General features: G+C 39.1%; 1 protein-coding gene across 2 annotated transcripts in view; it reads left to right on the top strand.

The window, feature by feature from the left end:
- The window catches only part of arhgef10la (Rho guanine nucleotide exchange factor (GEF) 10-like a), a 120,897-nt gene that overhangs the window by 74,958 nt on the left and 20,851 nt on the right, over nt 1-25,088 (top strand). For both annotated transcript variants that reach the window (XM_057361671.1, XM_057361672.1), the window contains 3 exons: nt 1,500-1,621; nt 15,062-15,148; nt 24,797-25,008. In XM_057361671.1, the coding sequence (XP_057217654.1) occupies nt 1,500-1,621; nt 15,062-15,148; nt 24,797-25,008 (421 nt within the window). The remainder of the gene's footprint in view (nt 1-1,499; nt 1,622-15,061; nt 15,149-24,796; nt 25,009-25,088) is intronic.

Genomic DNA, 25,088 nt, shown 5'->3' with positions numbered 1-25,088 from the left:
ACAACTTCTCTACGATTTACATAGGAATCAGGTGTTCCTGGACACTGAAATGTTGTGCGGATTTGCATTTCCTGATATTGTAAGCAGTCATTTTGCTGAGTGTTTTGCCACCCAGGAGGGCACGCTCTGGCGTGCTCACGTGGTAAAGTGACGACACGTCCATACCGTCTATGCTCTAGCTCTGTTCACTACACAGAACAGTTGCAGAGACCAGAAGTTAGGCATGTAGCGCTCCCTTTATGCTGATTTGTCTAACATATCAGACCTTGATAATAAATAAATCGCTAAAAAAACAATGTTTTTGTAATGTTTGTTTTCCTTATTTTTACATCTCTCAGTAAACCATGACAACATATGCTACTTTTGTTTTTGGTAAATAAAATGAATGCCTGTGATAAAACAAGCTGAATGAATGAATGAATTGCTATGGCAGCAGTGCGGCCGGAAAACGTTTTTCCCTCTCTTTCTCGGAAAACGTTTTCCGGTCTCTGTCGCCATTTTGTGAAATAGGCGAATTATTTGTGAATGTGTACCGGAAAGTTAACTGCAGCCCATGAACATGCATGCGCAGTAACTTTTATTTATGTTGTCACTTTGAAACTGTCTATAAATATGTTCAGGTGAACTAGAGCTTGAATAGTGTGTTTTGTTTTGTTTTGTTTTGTTTTGTTTTGTTTTGTTTGAAGCATCTACTTTTTATTTTTCATATAAGGACTAAACATAACTTTTTTAGACAACCTTTTTACTTTTTAAGATAACTCGTTTTTATATAAAATATAAGGCAGATTAAGTGTGAGTAAAACCAGCAAATAATAATTTAAGTTTATGGAATTTAGTATATATATTGTATCATTTGTGGGGTCAATATAACCCATTAAATCATCGCTAAAATTTGCACGTAACAGAAGGGTTTAATAAATTACACTGACCATGTTAACTCTCTTGTACAAAAGGTGAGATTTTCTTGCATTCATTGAAACAGAAAATGTTCTCATAGAGGGTATGCATTGACGTCACTTTCCCACGTGAACACGCCAGGAAACGCTCCCTTGAGTGGTAAAACTAAGACAAAATGGCTGCATTCAATAGGAGGAACAAAAAACCGGGACTAAAACATTATTTGCTGAAACTACAAGCAGCTGGACTCAACGGTGATCCTTACAACTACCTTATGACTTACAAAGGAATCAGGTGTGTGGAAAGTGGAACAACACATGCATACCCGCTATAACATGGATTATCCGGTTGGTGCCAGCATGCTGTCATAACAGCAAAGGGGGCATATCAAATACGTAGAAAATCTGAAATTCATGAGCATTTTTCAGTGAAACTTTTCACTCAGATTCTGCTGATCGTGAAATTTGTAGTATTTAGAAGATTAGAAAAATGCAAAACACAAGAATGGTTAGGCGTGGATTTCTAACACCATTTTTATGCATATCCTGTTAGGGTAAATGAATAAATAAGTTATCTATAATAAACAACCTCATCTTTTTCAGGAGAGGAGAACACACCAGGTTGGCTCTCTGCAGAAGATGATGGGAAGACAAAGGCTCCGTTCTGCTGTCCACTCTTCGGTTGTCGCATGCCTGTATTATCTTCAGAAGCCCAGGAATGGAAGGTGAGTCACCTAAAAGCATTGTTTTTTCTGTTATGGTGTCCAGAAACTGAGGTCCAATTTCTTAACAGCCACCCACAAAACAAAGGGTTATCAGAAGCTTACATCACTCAAACAGAAACAAGTTCCTTTCTGGAAGACACGGTTATGTTACACTACTGTACACCGTGCAGTCTTTTCATAGCCAGGAAATTGAAGGGCTACAGATGCAACCTTTACAGGCGACGCCTAACCAGAGGATGATCTCGCGGGAACATTGCCAGAATTGTGAAATTACAAGGCGACATGGAACTTTTCCAGGCATGCTAGTTGAAGAGAGTGTGCGTGGATCAGTATCAGCTGTTAAGCACGGCAAGCTCCTCATAGGTCAAATGATGAACTCTGGGAAGAGACGGGCTTAAGGAGCTTGAGAGTCAGTCAAAAAGGAGTGAAATCAATTTTACTGGCTGGAAGATGATATTTTGGGCTAGATTTTCAGTCCTAACAAAGTTAGATGACTTGCATCTGATCGTTGAATTTAGGTGGCAAATTACCAGTCACCATGTGAGGATGTTATAAAGTGATCATGTAATTACTTTAATGACTGTGAGACACCCGAGTGCAAATCAATCATGGCCATATTAAATCATGTTTTCTTATTGCAACACAATTGATGGGAAGTCAAGGCTGTTGATAAAATGATGTGATTTAGCTTGGAACTCTTGACGGCGAGATCAATGGTGTATTTTACTACGTCATTGCTTTCCAGAGTTGCTCATTTCTGAATATAGAGTCTTGAGATGTCTGTCATTAATTGATTTGAGATCCAGAATGCACCAAACTGTTCTTGATGTGAATCTGCTCTAGTTGTATGGTTCCTTGCAGAGATGCCTTCTGCCTTACTGTCAAAATCTATCCGGTCTTTCTCAACAACTGCCACTGGGTGGCTTGTTTGGCAACGCAAACACCTCTAAGCATCTTACCTTTTGGTGTTGGCAGCTGATGCACTTGGCAGAACATCCTTTGGTGCAGGGATTGGAAGTCGTGAGATAGTGGGAAGGGGGGTCCTTGAAGACCAAGATCAAAGGAGAAAAGCCGCTGGGGCTTCACTCACTACCAACAATATAACAGACGTTCTGCAGCAGCCTGAACAACTGATCTTTACGCACGCGTTTCTGCCGTGTTTGTCAAAGCCTGTTGGGTGGAGGAGATAACTGTTATCTGTTCCTTCAATCTGACTCGGATCAGTGGGGTCACCTTTTCCCACCCCTAACCCGTCCACCTTACAAACAGGCAATTGTTGTTCCTGAAATGCAATAATGTATGTATCTGTTTTAAAAAAATCATTCTTGTCCAGTTTGCTTGTATGCACTTGCATCTATTGACGCCTTACTTCTAGTGACATGCATAGTTTGGTTGTCTTTACAGTTTAAATTAGATGTTTTACTTATGTTAACTTTAAACACATCATAAGATTTATTATTTTGGCATAAGCATATTTAATTCAGCATGATAAGTCCATTTTAATTACATTATCTTTATATGCACTGCAAAAAATGACTTTCTTACTTAAAGTAAACATGTCTACAAATTCTTGAAATCAAGATGCATTTTCTTAGTCACTCAATTCAAGATTATTTTTCTTACCCCCATTGGTAGATTTTTTGCTTGTTTTAAGCACAAATTCACTGAAATTTCTTATTTTTTTACTAAAAACAAGACTTATTTTCTTAGGTCAGTTTGCTCATTAAGAAAATGCTTCTTGATTCAAGAATGTTTAGACATTTTTACGGGAAAATAAGATTAAAAGAATTAGTAAGAAAGTCATTTTTTGCAGTGTGTTCATCCTATGTCTCTTCGTCATATTCAAAGGCTAGTTTCATCCATCTTTAGGTTTTTCAAAAATATAATATTGGAATATAATATTCAAGGAAATCTAAGTATTTCAAACAGAGGGTAGTTTAAAATGAGCAATTTTATAGCCCCAGTATGTCTAAAATTTTTGGTTTGGACTGTGAAGTTATTTAAACCCCAAAGTTTTTTTTATCATTTTCATTGACAAACTCAAACCTTAATACTTAGTTCGGTGTATCGGAACATGTTCGTCAATCATCTGACTGTCCCTCAACTTGTTTTAAAACCCCTTACCAAATATCTACTTTAGCTGTAAAATGGAGCTGTGCACTAGAAGGGCTTAGAACTATAAAGATGTCTCGTGGGAAGTGAAAGAAACAAAATCTGTTTCCCTATGAAGCATTAGGATGGAGTGAAGATGGCTCTTATTTTGAGTGTGGTTTTAATACCGCGGAGATTCCCTCCCGGGTGCTTTGAAGTGTGGGAAGACAAGGGGGAAAATCACGTTTTCTGAATCTCTTTTATACTAGTAACCAATGCCGTGGGTCTGTCTAATGAAGCTTACCTATTGAAACCAGCACCTTTCCTTATTGGAGTAGATATGAGCTCACTTTAACTAGCTTTGGAGATCTGTGCTTCATTTTTGTGTATTGGTTGTCAACATCAAGTTGTATGTTTGAAGTTGTTAAAATCAGATTCTAGGGTTCAAGCAGGGATCTTAACTCCCCGCTGATTTTTGCACAAACATCAGTTGCCTGTTTACAAAATTATCTTTCAGATTGCTGGCCATGTGTTGAGAGGCTAAGCATGTATTTGCAAACTGTTTCAATATGTTTTATATGGAGATACTCTTAAAAATAAAGTTGACACAATGATATTACATATACATTTACATTTAGTCATTTGGCAGACGCTTTTATCCAAAGCGACTTACAAGTAGGAGAGCATGTAAACATTTTTTTTAAGAACAAAGACACAGACAGTTATTGGTTAGTCAAATAAATGCGGAACAGGTATGTTTTGAGCTGTTTTTTGAAAGTTGTGAAGGATGCTGCAGTTCGGGTGGAGGCTGGCAGTTCATCCACCACAGGGGAACCGAATGAGTAAAGGTTTTTGCAAGCGATTGAATGGACCAACCAGGCGTCGCTCATTTTCAGACCGAAGATGACGGGAGGGGATGTAGACCTGGAGCAGTGAGTTAAGGTAAAGGGGCAAATTTGCCGTTATAGTTCTGAAGGCCAGTGTCAGAGATTTAAACTTGATGCGGGCGGCAACTGGCAGCCAGTGAAGTGAAATCAGGAGGGGTGTTACATGGGTTTTTTAAGGCTGATTGAAAACTAGGGGTGGAGACATAGGAGAATCATTTTTGGCAGTAGCCTACTGTATGGTTCCATAAAGAACATTTATACATTTGTTTTACAAAATGTTTGTTGTAGTTGAAAAAGATACTTCAGACTATTAAAAGAAAGAAAGTAATGGATCTTTTGTGAAACTTTGACTGAATGGGTCTTTAGGGAACCAACAATGGTTCTTGTTTAGCACTCATCTAAAGAACCTCTTGTAGCACCTTTATTTTTCAGATTGTATTATTTTGTGTTATTTGTACCCAGATGATTTTGAAGCACATTGTCAGGGTCTTGCATTATACAGATCAGTTAAAGTGGATGTGCTTTTGGAAACACTTCCTTACACGCCTTTTTTTTGTATATATAATATATATTTATATATATTTATAATTTATATATATAAATTTTACTTGACATTTACATAAAATCTTGTCTTAAATGTCCAGTGTTTGATGTCCATTTAGTGGTAAGGTTGCGAATTGCAACCAAATTCGCAACCAATCTATTTATGTAGATTGTATTGCATTTGTGTCAATAGATCCTCCAAAAAAATGACACACAGCACCTTTAAGGCCCATCCACACAACAACAAAAATATTAGGATTAGTCTTTGCTCGCTCACTGCAGTTTCACAATTGAATTGCGCAAGCCCTTTAAATTATAATGAATTTTGATTGGCTGTAAATGTTCAGTCAGTTGTCTGTAAGTGATCACAATGATAACATTTCGCTTATTGATATAGTTGTGGTTTGGACTTTTAGAAGATTTTTAAACCATTGTACTGTATTAAGCCTTATATGAATCGTTATGGTCTGGATTTACAGGTTTAGAGATTCTGGAGAGTGCACTGCATGCAACCCACTGATAGGATAACTCCTTAAGTCACTGAATGACTTGTGGCTGCTGCTGAGTGACATGGTGGCAGTGTGACATCCCCTGCGATAGTGAATGTGTGTATGGAATCTATTTATAGCACCGTTTGGAGAGGGAGTGATATGTGACACCAATGTCACCAAGATGTTACAGCAGGAAGGGCAAAAAGGAAGAAGCTGATCCTCGACGCGTGAAACCAGACAAAGAGCGCATGAAATATAGATCAGAAGTCCAGGAGAAAGGTGCCGTCCCATGACATGGCAGCCGTCTGTTGATTCCAGCTTATTCTTTGTTTTTCGTGTAAAATCAGACAAGCTCCACAATCTTCCCCGTGCATATGAGTTTTTTTTTCTCGACTTCCTTTCGTTCCCTGTGTGAGTTCTGCATTTCATCTTTCTCTTCGTCTGTGAGGAACAGACGCCGCAGCATGGATTAAAAGCTTTTTTCCTTCACATCTCGGCTGGACTGCTGCGACTCTTTCTCTCCTGTACAGCGATATATCCCTCGAGCAAATACAAACACGTATACGTCGAGCTGCAGAAGAGCCTGTGTTTGAAAAACCCGAAACTAATTCCAGGAGGCTTCATAGAGGCTTTGCTTTATTAATTGGTGATCGCTTAACCTCTTCTTCTTCTGCTCCTTTATCTCAGAGGATCAGTGTAATTAATTAACAGCCCTTTAATTTTTCTTTTTTTTATTAGAAACGACCATGTTCGACTTCATCGCTTTATCATCTACTGGTTTAGAGAAGATTCTAAAATTCAAAATGCATTTTTTTGTCATTTACTCACTCTCATGTCATTCCAAACCTGCTTGACTTTACTTCATCCGCAGAACGTAGAAACAACGTTGGCCCCCATTGACCTTCATCACACAGACACAAAACCACAGAGACATTTCTCAAAATATCTTTTGTGTTTCAGGTTTTGAACAACATGCGGGTGAATAAATTACACGTGGTTAACCATCAAACAGGTTCCGAAACTACCAGCTTAATCTTCATTTTCCAGGAGACACAGGAAACTCATTTAACGTTCTACACACCACCATGAGAGCACAGGCGACCTTCAAATCAGGAAATTATGGTGGTGTTCTTATAACACCCACAAGCTCCTTGTCCGGTCAACCATAAATTTCTTCTTACCTTATCAATATTTCCTGTAGCTCTGAGACTCGTACAGCCCTGAGGTTTTTTCAGCGTACCCTAGTGGGCCCACCAGCACGAAGGCAGTATGGGTTTGCCTCGGGGTTATGACCAGGATTTAACACATTAAGCTAAGTGAATAGCCCACGGCAGCATCTGTGTGGAGATCTTGTTTCAGCGGGAGGCCTTTTCAGTAATAAGCCCAGATGCCTCGCTGGCTTTGTGTTCGACCATTGATCTCCCCTCCAGTTATGAGAAACGTATTAGATTGTAATGATATCTCATGTGAACCGAGATATCAGAAGGCCACCAGAAATAGAGAACTGATGCCTTTTGAAGAGATGAAGCTTTGTTTTTTCAGACACTTTATAAAATATTTTTTGAGATATGAACCGTATTACAACATAGCTTTTTTCATCTGGTTAATTCTTAAATAATAAATAATACCTCTCTATCCAATCTATACAGAACCTCACCTTTCCATTTGTCTGATGTTTTACAGCATCGTCTGACCTGCCATTTGTCAACTTTTCTCAGCAGGAGAGGGCAGTGTGGCTCTGTATTTTCTGTTCTGAAGGTGGCATTGCAGCACAGACAGAGAGCAAGGTCATCCACAAAAGGGGCCGATCCGTAGCTTTGACAGTTACGTGCTAATTATTGGAAATCATCAACGCTCGCGAGCCTTTAAACCAAGCAGTCACCGTCTCATCCTCCACCCCCTTCCCAATCTCCTTACGTTTTTCTAGAGAGGGTCTAATATAACCGCAAGGCTTAACGCGCCCAATGTGCTAATTTAAACGTCAACGCTTCCTGCCACGTGCTTTAACCGGAGCACTACAGGAGCAATGGGTTACAGAGAAGGAAAACAAAATGGTCTCATTCTGAGACTCGATCTGGTAATCGTGTTTGTGTGAATTGCCTTATTCTTAGCTAATTATGCTGTCAATCTTTCTCAGCCAGTCGGCCCACACAAAGCTTTCTGAATCGTCGCGAGTTAAGCACCCCCTTTAAAGCCTCCGTCGCCCATCAGCGGTAAAGCGCTTTGTACGCCTGTCGCCATGTAAAGTTGTCCTCTGCTGTGAACTAAAGCAACATGGGTCGTTGTGTCTTCTCGCTAAATGTGCTTCATTAGCATTCTAACACCATTAGCATGCTATGTTCTCCACCTCGCCTGTCCCCTAAGGCTGATAAGGTGAAATGTGCTGATTTTGAAAGTGAAACGGGAGATTTGGATATCTAACATTACCTCTCACTTGTCGGTTTGGGATTAGTAGCTGTTTTTTGTCATTATTATGGTTATTTGAAGGATTTCTGCAGGCACAGCTGTGCGGAAGGACTGGCTGTTTAAAAGCAGATGCATTTCTTGAGCCAGCACACCAGCTTGGTGACATTGGTGTTTACGTTACCCCGCTGGTTGGCAAGGTTGAGGACCTTTTGTTCTGCGCTCCCTGACATCTGATCGAGGGGATTAAAGACGTCCTTCCATCACTTCCATTGCAATGGCATCCTCACATTAGATCCTAAGGGCTGGCGGAGATCGCCGTGGCTCACCACGTTCTCTGAGGGAAAGAGATGTGTGGACAAAGAGATTCAGAAGCTTTATATCGTCGTGATAACTCTTGGCTCCCACTTCTCCTCTCAAAGCCATTATTTGTAAGACAGTCCATTGCTTTCATCTGAACGATGCTGGAATGGTTGCGCTGTGTCATGCCAGAGGGGATGAAGTGATGCGTCGGATTCTCATCGCATTAGCCGGATGCATCACAGAGTGACTGAACAGGACATAAGGAGGAAAATATCAGCCTTCGCGTGAATATGAATGCTGGCGATGTCAGATGGCGCTCTGGAACACGATATGCCAAATGTCTCGTCATGCTATCCAGCCGGCCATTGATGTGACCTCTCATCAATTGTTACGCGAGCTGCTTCTCGTAAAGAGTGAACTTTGCATGTGAAGCTTGATAGCCATGTGTTCTAACACATGCTGTTATTCGGTTTGTGAACTAAACACCTGAACCAGCTAGAAGGCTGAAATGGAGAGGTTGAACTGAAACTTCTGCTGACATATTCATAATGCATAACAGATACAGTAGCATAGCAGGTGGTTGAAACGTTGATCTTTTTTTAATCTCCCCCCATGAAATTTAAGCGATTGGGATTCATCCAGCTCATGAAATGGGAACACTTGTAGATTTTTGCAGGGATGATTCAGTCGTCCATCTGCGTTAATGTAACTAAGGCGTATTGGTAAAGCATTAAAGGGATAGTTCATCCAAAAATTCTGTCATTGTTTACTCATTCTTTACCCTCATTTTAAACCTGTATATTGTAAGTAACGTTTTTCCCGCAGAACACAAAAGAAGATATTTCGAAAAATGTTGGTAACCGAACAACGGCGGCACCCATTCACTTCTATTGTATAGACTCAAATCCAATGTATGTCAATGGGTACCACCGTTGTTCGGTTCCCAACATTCTTTAAAATACTTTCTTTTGTGTTCTGCAGAAGGCAGGTTTAAATAACAAGGTTTAAGGTGTTCTGCAGGTTTAAATAACAAGAGGGCAAGTAAATGATGACAGAATTTTCATTTTTGGGTGAACTATCCCTTTAACATGGCCATATTTCAATAGGCGTGTCTTGAGCTGTTTATAATAATATAGTCACATTGAGGCTAAACTGTCATAACCGAGTACTTAGTCCTCCCACCCCTTCACTGCTTCTTTTCCCCACGTGTATTGAATTCCTATAGGCTAATCCACTTCTATTTTCCTCGCTAATCCTGTGATGAAGCAGAATGCTAAGCATACTCATGTCAGCCTCACATTATGCAGCGCTTCTCTGGGTTTCCCGGTATTTGACTTTCTCGCACACACCACAGGGATTAGCAGGAAGCGGAATATAGTATGAACACACAGAAACTTGCACATGTCTAACCCATATGTAAACAAATATAAAAGCGGTTTGCTTATGTTTACATTATATACATAGAAAGTGGCTTACAGTGAATTCAAGTATTCAGTTTTTCATCACTGTTTGTGTTCTCTGTGAAGATTGAACCCTTAAGCTTTGCGCTGCTAACGCATCGCTCTACCAATTGAGCCACATAAACACTTGAGTTCAACGCCTTCATTGTGTTCCCTGACTCACTCTCTGGCCTCAGGCTAGAACAAAAGCAGTGGTAAGAAGTGTGATGATGCCTGGCAATTATCAGTTAATAACCAGCAGAAGACTTCCATTAGTGTTTGTTAGCGTGCGGGAGTGGTGACGCTGTTGTCGGGAGGATTTGAGGATTCTTTCATCCGAGTGGAGTGCGGCTTTGCTGAAGTGACTCAGGCTAGATTTTTTTTGTCTGCCACGCTTCATGTTAACCCAGCTTTGTGGATTAAACACCAACCAGAGTTTATATTTAATGAAAACTGTGTCACAGAGACTGATATGTGGAAATGGAGTGGAGTCACGGTGGTCATAGTGTACATGTAGGTATCATTATTCTGTTATGTCAGACTTGTTACTGATTGAAAAGTGATATCTGATTGAAGTTATTTATAATATCATTATTTTGATTGATAAAGAACACATTTTTTTTACAAAAATGACTACTAAGATTTGACAAATGATATTGCACAGTCCAAAAACTGTTCGGTTTAAAGTGATAATTCAACCAGAAATTAAAATTCTGTCATCATTTACTCACCATCTTGTCATTTCAAACATGTATGACTTCTTTTTCTGCAGAACACAAAAGTAGATATTTTGAAGAATGTTGGTAACCGAACAATGGCGGTGTCTATTGTAAGGACACAAAACCAATGCAAGTCAATGGGTACTGCAGTTGTTCGGTTATTAAGATTCTTCAAATATCTTCTTTTTTGTACTACCAACTATGTAACCCTGCCTGTAAAAAAAGATTTTCATGCATAAAATCATCCTACATAATGTAAAGAAAATTCTGTGACCTNTGTATGACTTCTTTTTCTGCAGAACACAAAAGTAGATATTTTGAAGAATGTTGGTAACCGAACAATGGCGGTGTCTATTGTAAGGACACAAAACCAATGCAAGTCAATGGGTACTGCAGTTGTTCGGTTATTAAGATTCTTCAAATATCTTCTTTTTTGTACTACCAACTATGTAACCCTGCCTGTAAAAAAAGATTTTCATACATAAAATCATCCTACATAATGTAAAGAAAATTCTGTGACCTTAGTGTCTTTAAAAGCGACTCCGTGAGGTCATGTCAAAGATTGAAATCGTAGTAGAAATTTAAGGATTAAATTAAACTTTGATTCTTGTTAAGATTAAGAGACTTTAGCTTGGTTTTCAGAGGCAGGGTCTGATATGATTTAAAGATGACGTGTGTAATGTCTGCACCACTAGGGGCGCCAAATTAAAAATAATTGGTGTGTTTGACTTTATGCAGACCGATCGTATGACATCAAAGCGAATGCAATACTTTCAGATAACTTTCTTGTTATATGTCAAACAGTCTGTGCAGCATTGCATGACATTAAACGCAGTAATGACTTTCATGGACACTTTTACTTCATCACTCCATCTGTCATTGGTCGAACAATCTGATAGCCTCGCACCAAACTCATGACACTAGTCAAGCCAGCATGTTTATCTCTCCGCAGTGTTTTAATAAGCGAACTTTTATATTACACAATACACACATCACCTATAATATAACAAGTCTATGCTAATTTTTGTGTTTCATTTCTTTCCAAGCAGAGATATGATTCCTTTATGAGTCATAAGCGGAGAGACAAGCAGAGACTTGCATGATTAATTGTTAATTCTGGGAGGGAGTATTCCTGTCCCTTTGTGTCATACTCATCACATCTGATATGCATTAAATACGGCAAGGTTGAACAGAGATTACATTGCTGTCACAGAACGTCAGCAGAAGACACAAACACTTCTCTTGTATTGCTCTAAGGATTCTCACATTGTTAATTGGCGGCGGTTCAGACCCCAAACTCCCTCACGTCAACAACTCGCAATAAATGATGGGGTGATGGGGATGATTGGGTAGTTTGTTTTATTACTCTGCAGACTTGCTATTGGCGAGGGCATGCATCGGTTTTAACTGCAGTTTGTAACTTTTGCCTTTATATCGCCATATCTGTTTGAAGCATAAGATTGCAGGCTACATTGTGTTCTTTATGTGGGTTGAAATCAAATGATATGAAATTGATATTTGCACGAAATCTGACCAGACAGCTCAGATTACAACTTTTCACACTTATACTAGTGATTTATAAGACTTTTTGTGTACTAGCTCAATAACATTTTTGAAGATTTTTACCAAAACATGCATTATACATATTTTTTATTTCAAAATATTTACATATACCCAAAGTATTCTGCTGTTTGTCTATAAGCAATGAACAAATATCAGGTAGGATTAAATGTGGACGCATTATTGTATGGAGGGTAGAGTCGGCTGGAAAAACTATTATATAAGTTTCTTCAGATGAGTTCCTTGGCATATGGAAAATATACTTACTCGCCACCTGGAGCTATGGCCTGTCACGCAGAGGGGTGGAGAGGATACCGTGTAGAGCACTGGGTCACTGGAGCCAGCAGCTGTGTGCCCGCCCTATTCCTTCATTAACAAATCTCTGTTTAATTAGCTCACCCGATGCCCTTTCTCTAGACAAACACTCAAATTGTAGTCTGTACTGAGTTTGCTTACCTGCTGCCCAAATGGGGATCTCCGGTGTTGCACCTGTATTTGAGCAAGAGAAGTAGTGGAATAAGGAATTATATAGTGCTAATCAAATCATCTTTCAAATGATTTAGTGGTTTAGAGTTCTTTATCATTCTTTATTTTCAATGATTAAAGGCTCTCGTTGTGTACATGTTGTTTCGTTTGATTTACATTTTGTTTTCCACAAGTGTGTATCATAACAGATAAACTAGATACAAATTATGAGATACATAGACAACTGGGTTTCTGATGCAATACTTTCTTCTTAATAATTAATATATATGTAATTTTGAGATGTATTTTATAATTTTTTCTTTAAAATAATAAAAATCTGTTATTAAAGGTCCAGTATATGAAATTGAGTGCCATCTAGCGGTGAGGTTGCAAATTGCAACCAATGGCTCACTCCACCCCTTCCCCCTCATTTTCAAAGTACTACACTGGCTACACAGAACTAAGATGTCATCACGTTTTCTATGCCGAAGGAGATACTGTATTTACGAAACGCGCACTGTAGAGCAGTTTGTCCGTTTAGGGCTACTGTAGAAACAACATGGTGAATTCCATGTAAGGGGACCCATGGTGTATGTAGATAGAAATAGCTCATTCTAAGATGATAAAAACATAACGCTTCATTATGTAAGGTCTTTATACACCTCTGAAGACATAGTTATGTATATTATATTGCTTTTCTGTCAATAGATCCTCCAAATAAATACACACTGGACCTTTAAGCAAGTACCTAAACAAATAATGTTCAAAACTGTCTGCTTAACTCGCTCTGATTTACAATGGTAAGATTATAATAACGAGTTATAAATTCATCTGTTGGGTACAATTATGCAGGTAATGTCAATTTGACACAACACACGTAAAGATTAGAATGTAAAATAACCTCCAATGTTGTTTTTCAAACAGTGATGGCAATAGAGTTTTTTCACACAGTTTTTTAAGTATTTTTTTTATGAAAAACTGTGTGCAAAAACCTACACAAATATCATAATCAAATTATGAAAATCTTACCCGTTGTTTTTTACAATGTAATGGAGAAATGTCTCCGTGGTTTTGTGTCCATACAATTGAAGTCAATGAGGCCATTGTTGTTTGGTTACCAACATTCTTCAAACTATCTTCTTTTGTGTTCTGCAGAAGAAAGTAAGTCATGCAGGTTTGAAATGACATGAGGGTGAGTAAATGATGAGTAAATTCATTTTTGGGTAAACTATCTGTTTAAATTCCTTGTGATTCACATCTATTAAAACATGTTTGAAAGCTTTTCTTGGTTGCCTCCAAGGGCAAAGCACATCCACAATTCCAGCTTCAGACTCCACCACTGGAAACAGTACAGTATATTACCACTGCATTCTGACAGGAGTCTTGCGAGGTGCCTTTTGAGAACCCAGAACAAATGTATTGCAGAGGAATCATGTTCAGTGTGTCTTAAACCCCCCGAGGCCATGGCTGAAGCTGATATTCAGGCAAATGCACTTGCTATTCATCAGAGAACGGTCAAAGACAAAGCAATCTCTACCTGTGAAGATTGCCTGTGCTCCTCACTGAGCGACAGCGTTCTCAAGTGACTCAAAGCCACAGTCTGTGCCTTCCACCAGCCAAGCTCAGCTGCATGCGCAGGCTGCCATATGTGCTCCTGCCATGACTGGCATTTAATTACAAATTAGACATTTTCTGTCACCGCAGATGGACGAATGATATAAAAATGAGGGATAAATGATATAATTGTGGGAGGCGAGGGAACTCTGTGTGGCCAATGAGCTCGAATATCTGATTTCGAGAAGAAAGGGAGAGGCAGAATCCTACGCGGTATGGAGGATTTGCCAGCATTATTTCTGACCTGTTTGCGTTTGCACTTTGAAAGAGTAGGGGAAATTGGAAACGAAGGCATGGGATAGCTTGTGATTAATGCCCGGTTTCCACTGGGGCCAACGTGAAAAATATTCAGCGCTCCTAACATCCAATAGATAGCAACTTCCCCCCTTTTCCTAATTCAATTAGACGTGCTTTCTGCCATCTCTGCCAGCGTTCATTCTCACAATTAACATAAACATTCCAAAACAGAGGCTGTTTGTGTTCGGTTAACATGCTGTAATATTACGCAATATTATGGTCTTCATAAATACTGAATGCCACCCACCTCCTAAACTAAGCCAAATTATGCCAAATACAAGAGTATATACAGTATTATACTAGTATAATCAATCATAATATTCTGATACATAATATTCATGGGGATGTAGTGATTTTGACCCTGTCTGTGAAATACAGTATTATATTTTATGTGTTCTGAAAAGGGTATAAAATGGAATTATATTCATATTTGGAGCGGTACATCATTGTACAAAATTTGACAAACACTGCCCTTTGAATAGACACTGGCATGACACAAAATAATTCAGATGTCTATAGCATTATTTAATATGTGAAGTGGTTTAAAAAATCAGCTTTAACTGTGATGAATGACATCATTTAAGATTTTAACCACATGTTATGTGTGTTTTCTTTCATTTTTCTGTAGCTCGAGGCTGCTCTTCATATTCCTGTCCAATGTGCTTTACTTGGTTTCTCAGCTGCAAGCACTTCCCTTCCTCAAGGCTACCTCTGGGTAAGTCAAAACACAACAACATAAAATAGGCTTGTAGACATTTTTATAGAAACGAATTGAAACATAGACATCAGATCTGGTGACATGCTGATTTTATGGAAACACATTACAATAATGTTGTATTTGTTAACATTAGTTAATGGATTAGCTAACATGAACTAACAATGAACAATACAGCATTTATAAATCTTAGTTCATGTTAGTTTCAGCATTTACTATTACATTTTTTTTCCTGGCTTTTTGCCTTTATTGAGACAGTACAGTAAAGAGATGACAGGAAGTGAAGTGGGAGAGAGAAGGGGGGATGGGTTCAGGAAATTACCACGAGCCGGGATTCCGCACCATATGTCAGCACACTGCCCACTAGGCCATCGGCTCCGACTTTACTATTACATTTTTAAAATCAAATGTTATAACTGTTAAAGGAGCAATGTGGAAATTTTAGAGGCATCTAGTGGTGAGATTGTGAATTGCAGCCAACTGCTCACTCTACCGCTCACCCCTCCTTTTTGAAGCACTACTGCTGCTTTCACAGGACAAAGATGTTGTCGTGTTTTCGCTTCTTTGCTGAAGAAGATAATGTTTTTGGGTCAAAGACGTTAAGATTTCCTCATCAAAACAAATTTACAAATGGGATTTTATGTCCATAGAAAAAACATTAAATGTAAGTAAAATGTCTACTTTATGGTTTCAACTAAGTTTTTGGAGAATAAAATGTCAAAATTTGCTTGAAATAATGTAACATTGTCATTCAGTGAGTGTAACACAATATTTATGTACAAATTCAAACAACATATTCTGACTTGTACATATTAAAATATATAAAAGAATACGGAATCATATTACATTTTATTGTGTAACGAAGTAGCATTTGGGGTGAAAGTAATTAGTCTTTTAATATGTCATAAATAGATTTTTGTTGTAAATATTCCTGACAAGATTGTTACACAGAATGACATTTTAGTGGGCGTCTTCTGTAAATCAGGGGAAAATGTATGATATTCATTTTTTGCTGAGAAAAACAAAAATGCAATTATATTAAACAGAAATCTTTTCATTTTTTTTGAACAACAACAATTTAAAGCAGTATTACACTTATTGTTTTTATGCTTAAACCCTTTTTCGTCTTTGACCCATTTATAAAACGCGCTTTGTAAAGCAGTTTGTCTGTTACTACTGTTTGTCCGGCTACTCTGGAAACAACATGGCGAAATCCATGTAAGGGCTCTTGCGGTGTATGTAGATAGAAATAGCTCATTCTAAGATAATAAAAAAACATAACACTTTCATTATGTAAGGTCTTTATACACCTCTGAAGACATAGTTATGTATATTATTGCATTTCTGTCAATAGATCCTCCAAAAAATGACGCACTGGACCTTTAACATTATGCTCCATGAACCGTTAACTAACAAATATAACCTTATAACCTGTAGATTTTTGTCAGTATCATATATGGTCAAATCAACCGTGTTTCTATGAATAGATTTTGCTATTAACAGTGTGAGCATTTCTGTCACAGTTTGACGTTCTTGTTTGGTTTTTGTTTTAATGAGCTGTATAATCAGTGTTTGTTGTATAAGACGTTTCATTTTCATTTGCTATCATTAAAACACATTTCTGCCATTCAAGGCGTAAATTTGTGTATTGTTGAAAACATTTAATTTACCCAGTGGATGTAATATGTATTCCGCAATGAGCCGCTGCTTAGCAAAATAAAACATGTTTTCATGAAAAGCCCTGTGAAATCACCTTTAAAAGTTTCACACAGTCATCTCATTCTCTTCCCTCCTCTGGTGCAGTGGGCAATTTATCACATAATCCCCCAAAGCAGGGGGATAAATTCAATTCGAGCCTTGGTTGGACACAAAAGGACGCCCTTGCCTATGTCTTTGAGTTAATTGTTTTTGGAGGTATTCTAAAGAGCACCGAGGGTGGACTGGGATGGAATTAAAAGATACAGACAGACAGTCTGTGAGAAATGATATCTGGTCGGATTAGGTCCTCTTCCTTCACCCTTTAAAAAACCCTTTGATATTGCATATTCAAAATATTATGGTCAAAATCTAATCTCGCTTCCAAATCACACTCTATACTCATTGTAGAGTCGGCTTAAACCGCAGGGGTCAGGTTTTTAATATAATATCACAGCCTCTATTTCAGTTCAGAAGTCTCAAGGGCTGCGAATGGATCTCATTAAATGTGCTATTATGCAACGTTTGTAAATGTAATTTCTGAGCTGTGCTTTACTTGCATACTGCAGAACTAAATGTAATCAAACTTAATGGTAAGCTTATAGAAGGAACTCCTGCGAACCATCCACAGTTTTCTCACTAACTGATCATAGTTTTCACAAGTTTTCTGTGTGACCCAGTCATCTGTAAAGATGATTTTTAGTCTGTAAAGTAACTTAATCTCACATCAAGCCACTTTCAAAAAATAACAACATCTGGTCTCATCCTGTCTAAATGGGCATGTCCTGGCCATGAAAAGCTGCAGTGCAGACCAGACCTTATGTCGATAATCAAAAGTCTATAAGGGTTACAGCAATCAGCAACCTATAGCTGGTGTCATTTCCTCAGCGAATTGGCTGGACAGAGATGTGAGAGGCAAGGAAATGATAGTGGTGATTTGCTACCTCATTTTATAAGTCACAGATAGGGCATCTTCACCTCATTCCCCCTCATTCCCAGCCAGTTTTCTGCGCCAGCGTTCCAAATGAGCACTGACAGTAATCAGATCATACTGAGATGGCCTTCTGGGAATTTTCTCATGGCTTTGATCAAAATAATGACATTGTTTCTAATCTGTCCGAGACAGTAAACCAGCCAGTCATCTGCCAAATTCACTCTTCTTAGCCTCTTCACCTCTAAGGCTTATTCAGCTATTGATTTCTGCTTGTGTACACCATCAACTTCTGGGAATTATGTTTGGTTAGTTAATAACGCAGTGTCTTGTAGCCAAGACATCTGTGGGATTTTTAACTTTGTTCTGTGTGAACATTTACGCATTTATCAAATATTTTTGTCAAAAAATGGCTTACAGTGCTTTGTTAGTATGTGAACAAATCTAACCCGTGACCTTGATGCTGTTAGTGCCATGCTCTACCTGTTAAAGAGATTGAAAATTCTGTCTTCATTTACTCAGTAGCGTTGTTAACCACGCAAATGCGTAGGGCCCCGCAAGCTTGGGGGCCCCTAGTGGCTACAAGCGGTAAAATCATTTGACGCTTGATTTAGACCAGTGTTTCCCAACCGATTTTCCCATGTGCGAATTCCACACATAATTACGACCACGCTACTAAAACCAATGGGAAAACATGGATAAATTCTTAAAAAGAAAATCTAACGACCCTGAATCGGAACCTGGGCCCTCTAGCAGTGGAGACACAGGAAAGAAAGCAAAAACGGTGAGCTCAAGACAATACAGCGACAGTTATCTGTCATATGGATTCACTTTCACCGGGGATCGCTCGGCAGCACTACCCTTACGCTTAGTCTGTAGAGAAAAACTATCTAACCATGCAATGGTTCCTAGCAAGCTTAAACGTCATTTACAAACAAAACATCCATCACTTATTAAAAAAGACATAAACTATTTTGTGCGTTTGAGAGATCAAACGGAGAAACAGGCTTCTTTGATGAGAAAGAGTACCACAGTGTCTGAAAAAGCTCTCGAAGCTAGCTACCTGGTTGCTGGTTTAGTGGCAAAATCGAAAAAGCCACATACGGTGGTGGAGTCATTAATTATACCTGCATGCAAAGCAACTGTGAAAACAATGTTGGGTCCAAATGCTGCCAAAGAAATTGCAAAAGTGCCCGTTTCAAACAATTCAATCGCCAGACGCATTGATGATATGTCCGCTGACATTGAGAGTGTTGTACTGGAAAAAATAAAAACTAGCGTCAAATTTGCACTCCAAATTGATGAATCAACAGACATAAGTGGGAATGCTCAGCTATTAGCAAACGTGCGCTTTGTGGATGGTGAAATCATCAGAGAGAATTTTTATTTTTGCAAAGAGTTGCCATCAAAAACAACAGGAGAGGAAATATTTCGGGTGACATCCGATTACATTGAACAAGGAAGACTAAAATGGGAAAACTGCATGAGTGTGTGTACCGACGGAGCAGCATCCATGACTGGGAATACCAAGGGATTCGTCAGTAGAGTCAAAGAAAAAAATCCGAACATCACGGTCACGCACTGTTTTTTGCATCGCGGCACATCGCGAGGCCAAGACGTTACCAAAGGAGCTGTCGAATGTGTTGGATGGTGCAGTGCGTATTGTCAACTTTATAAAAACAAGGCCTTTGAAAAGCCGACTATTTGCTATCTTATGTGAGGAGATGGGGGCAGACCATAAGACTTTATTGCTTCATACGGAGGTCCGATGGCTGTCCCGTGGTAAACTTTTGTCGCGTGTGTATGAACTGAGGAAAGAACTGAAAACCTTAACAGCGGAAAAATACGCATTGCTGTTGGCAGATGAGGAATGGTGTGCACGGTTGGCATACATGGCGGACATTTTTGCACACCTCAATGAACTGAACACGCGAATGCAAGGGAGAAATGAAAATGTACTAACTAGCACAGACAAACTGCACGGATTCAGATCAAAGCTTGCCCTCTGGCGACAACATGTGGAAAAAGGCTCTCTTGAGATGTTTCCCCTTGCCCAAACTGGACATTCAGACAACTTTGCGGCATTGTGTGAGGTAATTTGTAAGCATCTATCAACTCTCGAAGAAAAATTCTCTTTTTATTTCCCCTTAACATCACCTGAAGCCTTTGACTGGGTTCGAGACCCATTTAGCTCATCTGCAATGGATAACGCAAATGGACTGTCGCTGCAGCAACAAGAGCAGCTCACTGAAATGAGACAGGACCGTGGTTTGAAAATTACATTCAGTGACCTACCTCTGGACAGTTTCTGGTTGACTGCTGCCAAAGAGTACCCAGTCATTGCAGACAGTGCAATCTCAGTGTTGTTATCTTTTTCCACAACCTACTTATGTGAGCTCAGCTTTTCCAGTTTGACTTATATAAAGAACAAAAATAGAGAAAGATTGAGAGCAGTTGACCAAGAGCTCCGTGTGTCGTTGTCATCAATTCCAGCGAGGATATCATCTTTGTGTTCATCAAAACAAGCTCAAGTTTCACATTGACATCATATGTGAGTACTACGTTTATTATAATATGCTGTCTTAACAAGCAATTTAAAGCAATGCAGTTTTGTGCAATTTTGTTATATTTTAGTGGTTAATGTGATGCTGGTGTGCTGTGAAATTCTTTGCAAATTAAAACTGTGCCGCGGCAGAAAAAAGGTTGGGAAACATTGATTTAGACACTCAGATATACGCAATGAAGCACACGTATCAAAGCGGTGCTCAAAAACGAAAGAAAGCAAAAGAAATCTAATACTAATTTTACGAATATAGCAAAACAATGCTATGAAAAGAAGGATGAAAAGAAGAATCTTCCACCTTTTACTTTCTTATACTGTAGCTAAATGCATTCTGTATTATTCTGAATAAAACAAAGGACATTTTTTCATCCCAAAACCAGGAAGGTTTATTCTTATAACAAACTGTAGAGAATTTTGTGCTGTTAGTGGTTCAACGTAAAATAAATCCAGTTTATATTTGTATGTATATACAGTCTCATTAATTCCATGTACTCAATACTGCTGTGCAATTGAAACAAAAATGTTAGGCAATGTGTGGGGGGCCTCAGGTCTTGACTTTGCTTAGGGCCCCCAAAATGGTAAACACGCCCCTGCATTTACTCACCCTCGAGTTGTTCCAAATCTGTATACATTTCTATACATACTATTTTTGGGTGAACAATCCTTTTAAGTTCTCTGTGAAGAATCAATGGCAGACAGAGTGTGGCGTGAAAGTGTTTGGCAAATATATTTGAAAATGTTGGTTCACATAGTCTTCAAGCTGCAATTTTCATAGAGAATCTGCATATTCTGACCCAGCCTCCTGTATCTTTTTCTCGCTGATCCAACTTACAGTTTTCCCATCAGAAGATCAAAAATCCAAAGAGGCCCCATAGATTTACATTGATGGAATGATATAGAGCCTGGCTCTGAATAATGTATTCAAACCTATAGTAACTGCCTAGCAACACCCCAGCAAACCCTTGTCTTTCAGGCCTGTTTAACCTTCAAACTATACATTTCAAACGTCAAGCTTGAAACTTTTTCAGGGAAACAACTTTTGTCTTACTTTTTTTGTAAATTTGTTTGGTTACTTGGGCATTACACTTTTAAATAATGTTTTTTTATCCATGTGGTAGACAAAAGTATTGGGACGCCCCCCAACATGAACATGTTTGACTAGTGTAGTCATTTCTGTGAGCACGAATCTTAATGGGATAGTTCATGCAAAATGAAAATTCTGTCATCATTTACTTTTCACGTAATGAAAACCATGAAATCCAAATTACATTTCATGTAATTTCATACCTGTATAAATTACTTTGTTCCGATGAACACAAAGAAAGATATTTGAAAGAATATTAGTAATGTTAAGTTCCGGTACATCATTGACTACCATTAAAGGGTAGTCACTCTTTATTTTCCTAAATGTTGTGTTTAACAGAACAAAAAAATACAATTTTTTTTTTCCTACTATGGTAGTGAAAGATGTCCCAGAACTGAAAATTGCTTACATTCTTCCAAATATCTTTCTCTGTTTTCATTGGAACAAAGAAATTTATGCAGGTTTGAAACAACCTGAAGTTGAGTAAATGATGACAGATTTTTCATTTTTGGATTAACTATCCCTTTAATGCCACAGTATAGGATGATATTCTTAAGAATTGTATGCTTCTAATTTTATAGCAACAGTTTGGGCAGGGCCCTTTTCTATTCCAACATGTCAATGCCCCTGTGCACAAAGCATGGTTCATAAAGAAATGATTGATTCAGTCTAGTGTGGAAGAACTTGATTGGTCTGCATAATGCCCAGATCCAACTGAACACAGAACAGAAAAAGCCCTTTCAAAACTGTTGCAACAAAGCCGGAAAAAAATCTTTAATATGGTATTGTATTGTATTGCATTAATATTTGTTGTAAATTGAATCATTGGAATAGATCATCTTGGGGAAGGGGGATTTGTGTGTTTAAAACAAGCAATTTTTTTATCCAGATTCATCCATCCTGTAATCATTGTACGTGACACACAAATTTGTGAATTTTCCCACTGTAAACAAAGAGACAGATGAAGTTCTGTTCCCCCGACTAGCTCCGTTCTCCCCAGCCTCTTAGTCAATTTTAGCCTAATTAATGCTTTGCTGTCCAGAGCGTTGGCTTTAAAACTGGTTTTCACAGTTTTCTGGCCAGAAAACAGATCCGTGTCCAGGGCAGGGTTCCAGATATCCACTCCTCTAAACAAGTACTGATGATTTTGTCAGGGAACTGTAATTCCACCCAGTCCGCGGAGAAATCGAATGGATCAGGAGGGGGGCTCGTCGCGGATTTACGTTTTCGAGAAAACGAGGTCTGCCGGAGGTTGTGGATGAGTAGCGAGAACGCAGGAAGATTCGGTTATTTTCCAAGCTAAGATAAGCCCTTCCTATCTCCCACTGCGCCATTGCAACAGGCCTTTATTTGCACCGCCTCGCTTTTCCCGGCCCACGAGACCTTAGCCGTCCAGATCCTGCACTCTGATACAAATCAGACAAATGATTGCATGCAAATTGGAGGGAGAAACGGGAAGGCTAAAGACTATATTTAGCCTGTGCCTTTTGCTCACATAACATGACTCAGAGCGAGAATTAATCTCCTCTGTCCGGCAGCATCTCTCTCTCCCTCTCCGCCGTTGCGTGCCTACTTTTTGTCAGGATTAAACGCCACTCGACTGGGCCTACATGCTTAGTATCCTAAGGTAATCATAAAGGATCGCCTCTAAACAAAAAACATTCATAATGAGGCCTTCGAATGAAGGGAGCTGCATTTGCATTTGTCTGTAATATTCAGTTAGACCTCCTCTTGAAGCTGGAAGACTCTTTTCGAAGATATTTTGTAACTGGAGCAGTTTAGCGGCGCGCGAGGAGACACGAGCCAATTTGTGCAGCACATACAGTATGATAGGACGCTGATCAGTTCTTTTAATTTCTAATGGCGAGTGGGTTGCATCCATTGCATTATGCATGAACGAGAAAACCGTGCGAGAATGCGCAGCTGGGGAGTTAAGACAAACACTATTTTTCACGAATAAAAAAAAGATTATTAATTTATGATGCAACACAATCCAAATGTGTTACAAGAATTTGAATTTTAGAGTACCTCCAGGCCCTTGTGTAGGGGAATGAATGGGGGTTAACCTACATCGGTAGCTGAGGTAAGACACAGGCAGATGGCTTTATAAGCAGCTGTGTGCTGAAGTCGTATTCTGTCAACTACATGTAATTTCACAGAGGATGGAGTTTGTCATCTCAGTCTCTGTTTTAAGAAGGCGATCAATCATAAGCCCAAAGGAAACCCTCCATTGTCAAACAGCTCAGGGCCTTTCAAAGACGTCTCTCCAGCCCAACCTTTTGCTCTTCTTCGGTGATGAAAAGATCCCTGGAGTTTCACCGAAAGATGTTTGAAGTTATTGAGCTGACACTAAGAATGCATTAGGGGTGATAGCATGTGACTTTCCAAGACATTGTGAAGCAGAGGGCCCAGATATATGATTTTAACTTGCCAACAGAAATACAATAACACAGGGCTAGGAAGTATTAAAGTATACAGGATGGGAAAGAAAGGTCTGTGCCACTTGAAATCGGATTAGCGCGGTTCTCCACATTGTAAGTAAAAGCACGAAGCCAAAGGAGGTGTCGGAGAAAAAATTATTGTTCTCTTTTTTATCCCCCCCACATTCGCTCTGCTTTTCTTTCCTTTGTCTGTCTGCACCAAGGAGGTCTATAATGCCCAGAGGGAGCTATCCATTAGCTTGTGTTCTCATTCATCTCAATGGCACTCACACGTTCAGGATTTGAAATCTGCCATCTTTGCTCATGGGTGCTTAGTTCTGCTGCCAGGCTTTTTCACTCACATGGGCTGTACATACGATGGGGCTTGGAGGAAACTTGCTTCATGCCAATGCAGTAGTCAAACATCTACCATAATAAAATATTCAGCATTTATATGTTAGAACACACAGCTACTTTTAAAAACTTTGCCATTAGAATTAAACTGGTTTTGGTTGGATTCTTAAAGGTCCAGTGTATGAAATTTAGCGGCATCTAGCGGTGATGTTGCGACCAATGGCTCACTCCACCCCTCCCTTTTCGAAGCACTACTGCGGCTTACACAGAACTAAGATGTCCTCACGTTTTCGCTTCTTAGCCGAAGGAGATAACGTATTTACGAAACACGCTCTGTAGAGCAGTTTGTCCGTTTAGGGCTACTGTAGATTAGAAACAACATGGTGAATTCCATGCAAGGGGACCCACGGGGGATATAGATAGAAATAGCTCATTCTACGGTAATAAAAACATAACTAAAAACATAGCTACATGTTATGTAGAGTCTGTTTACACCTCTGAAGACACAGTTATGTACAGTATATTATATTGCATTTCTGCCAAAAGATCCTCCAAAATATTACACATTGGACCTTTAACTTAAACACTGTTTCCTTTGCAGGTAGCCGCTGGAGGTGATTCAACTCAAGGCCAGGTAGATATCTTCTCCCTGAACCGACCCACGCCTCGGCCCGTGAAAACCGTCCAGATGGGATCTCGAGTGTGGTGTTTGGAATACGTTCCTGAGCCCACGCCTTCAGAGGACAATGAAACCGGTCCTTACAACCCCACTGGAGTCGGAAATACAATCTGTGCAGGCCTTGATGATGGAAGGTAAAATGTTACTAATGTGTTCCTGTAGTAGAATTGGTAGAGCGATGGCAAGGTCATTGACTGTGTCGAAACAAAAAATG

This window comes from Triplophysa rosa, linkage group LG20, assembly GCF_024868665.1.
Source record: "Triplophysa rosa linkage group LG20, Trosa_1v2, whole genome shotgun sequence".
NCBI lineage: Eukaryota > Metazoa > Chordata > Actinopteri > Cypriniformes > Nemacheilidae > Triplophysa > Triplophysa rosa.
The sequence above is the reverse complement of the archived record's forward strand: the minus strand, read 5'-3'. Positions and strand labels throughout refer to the sequence as shown.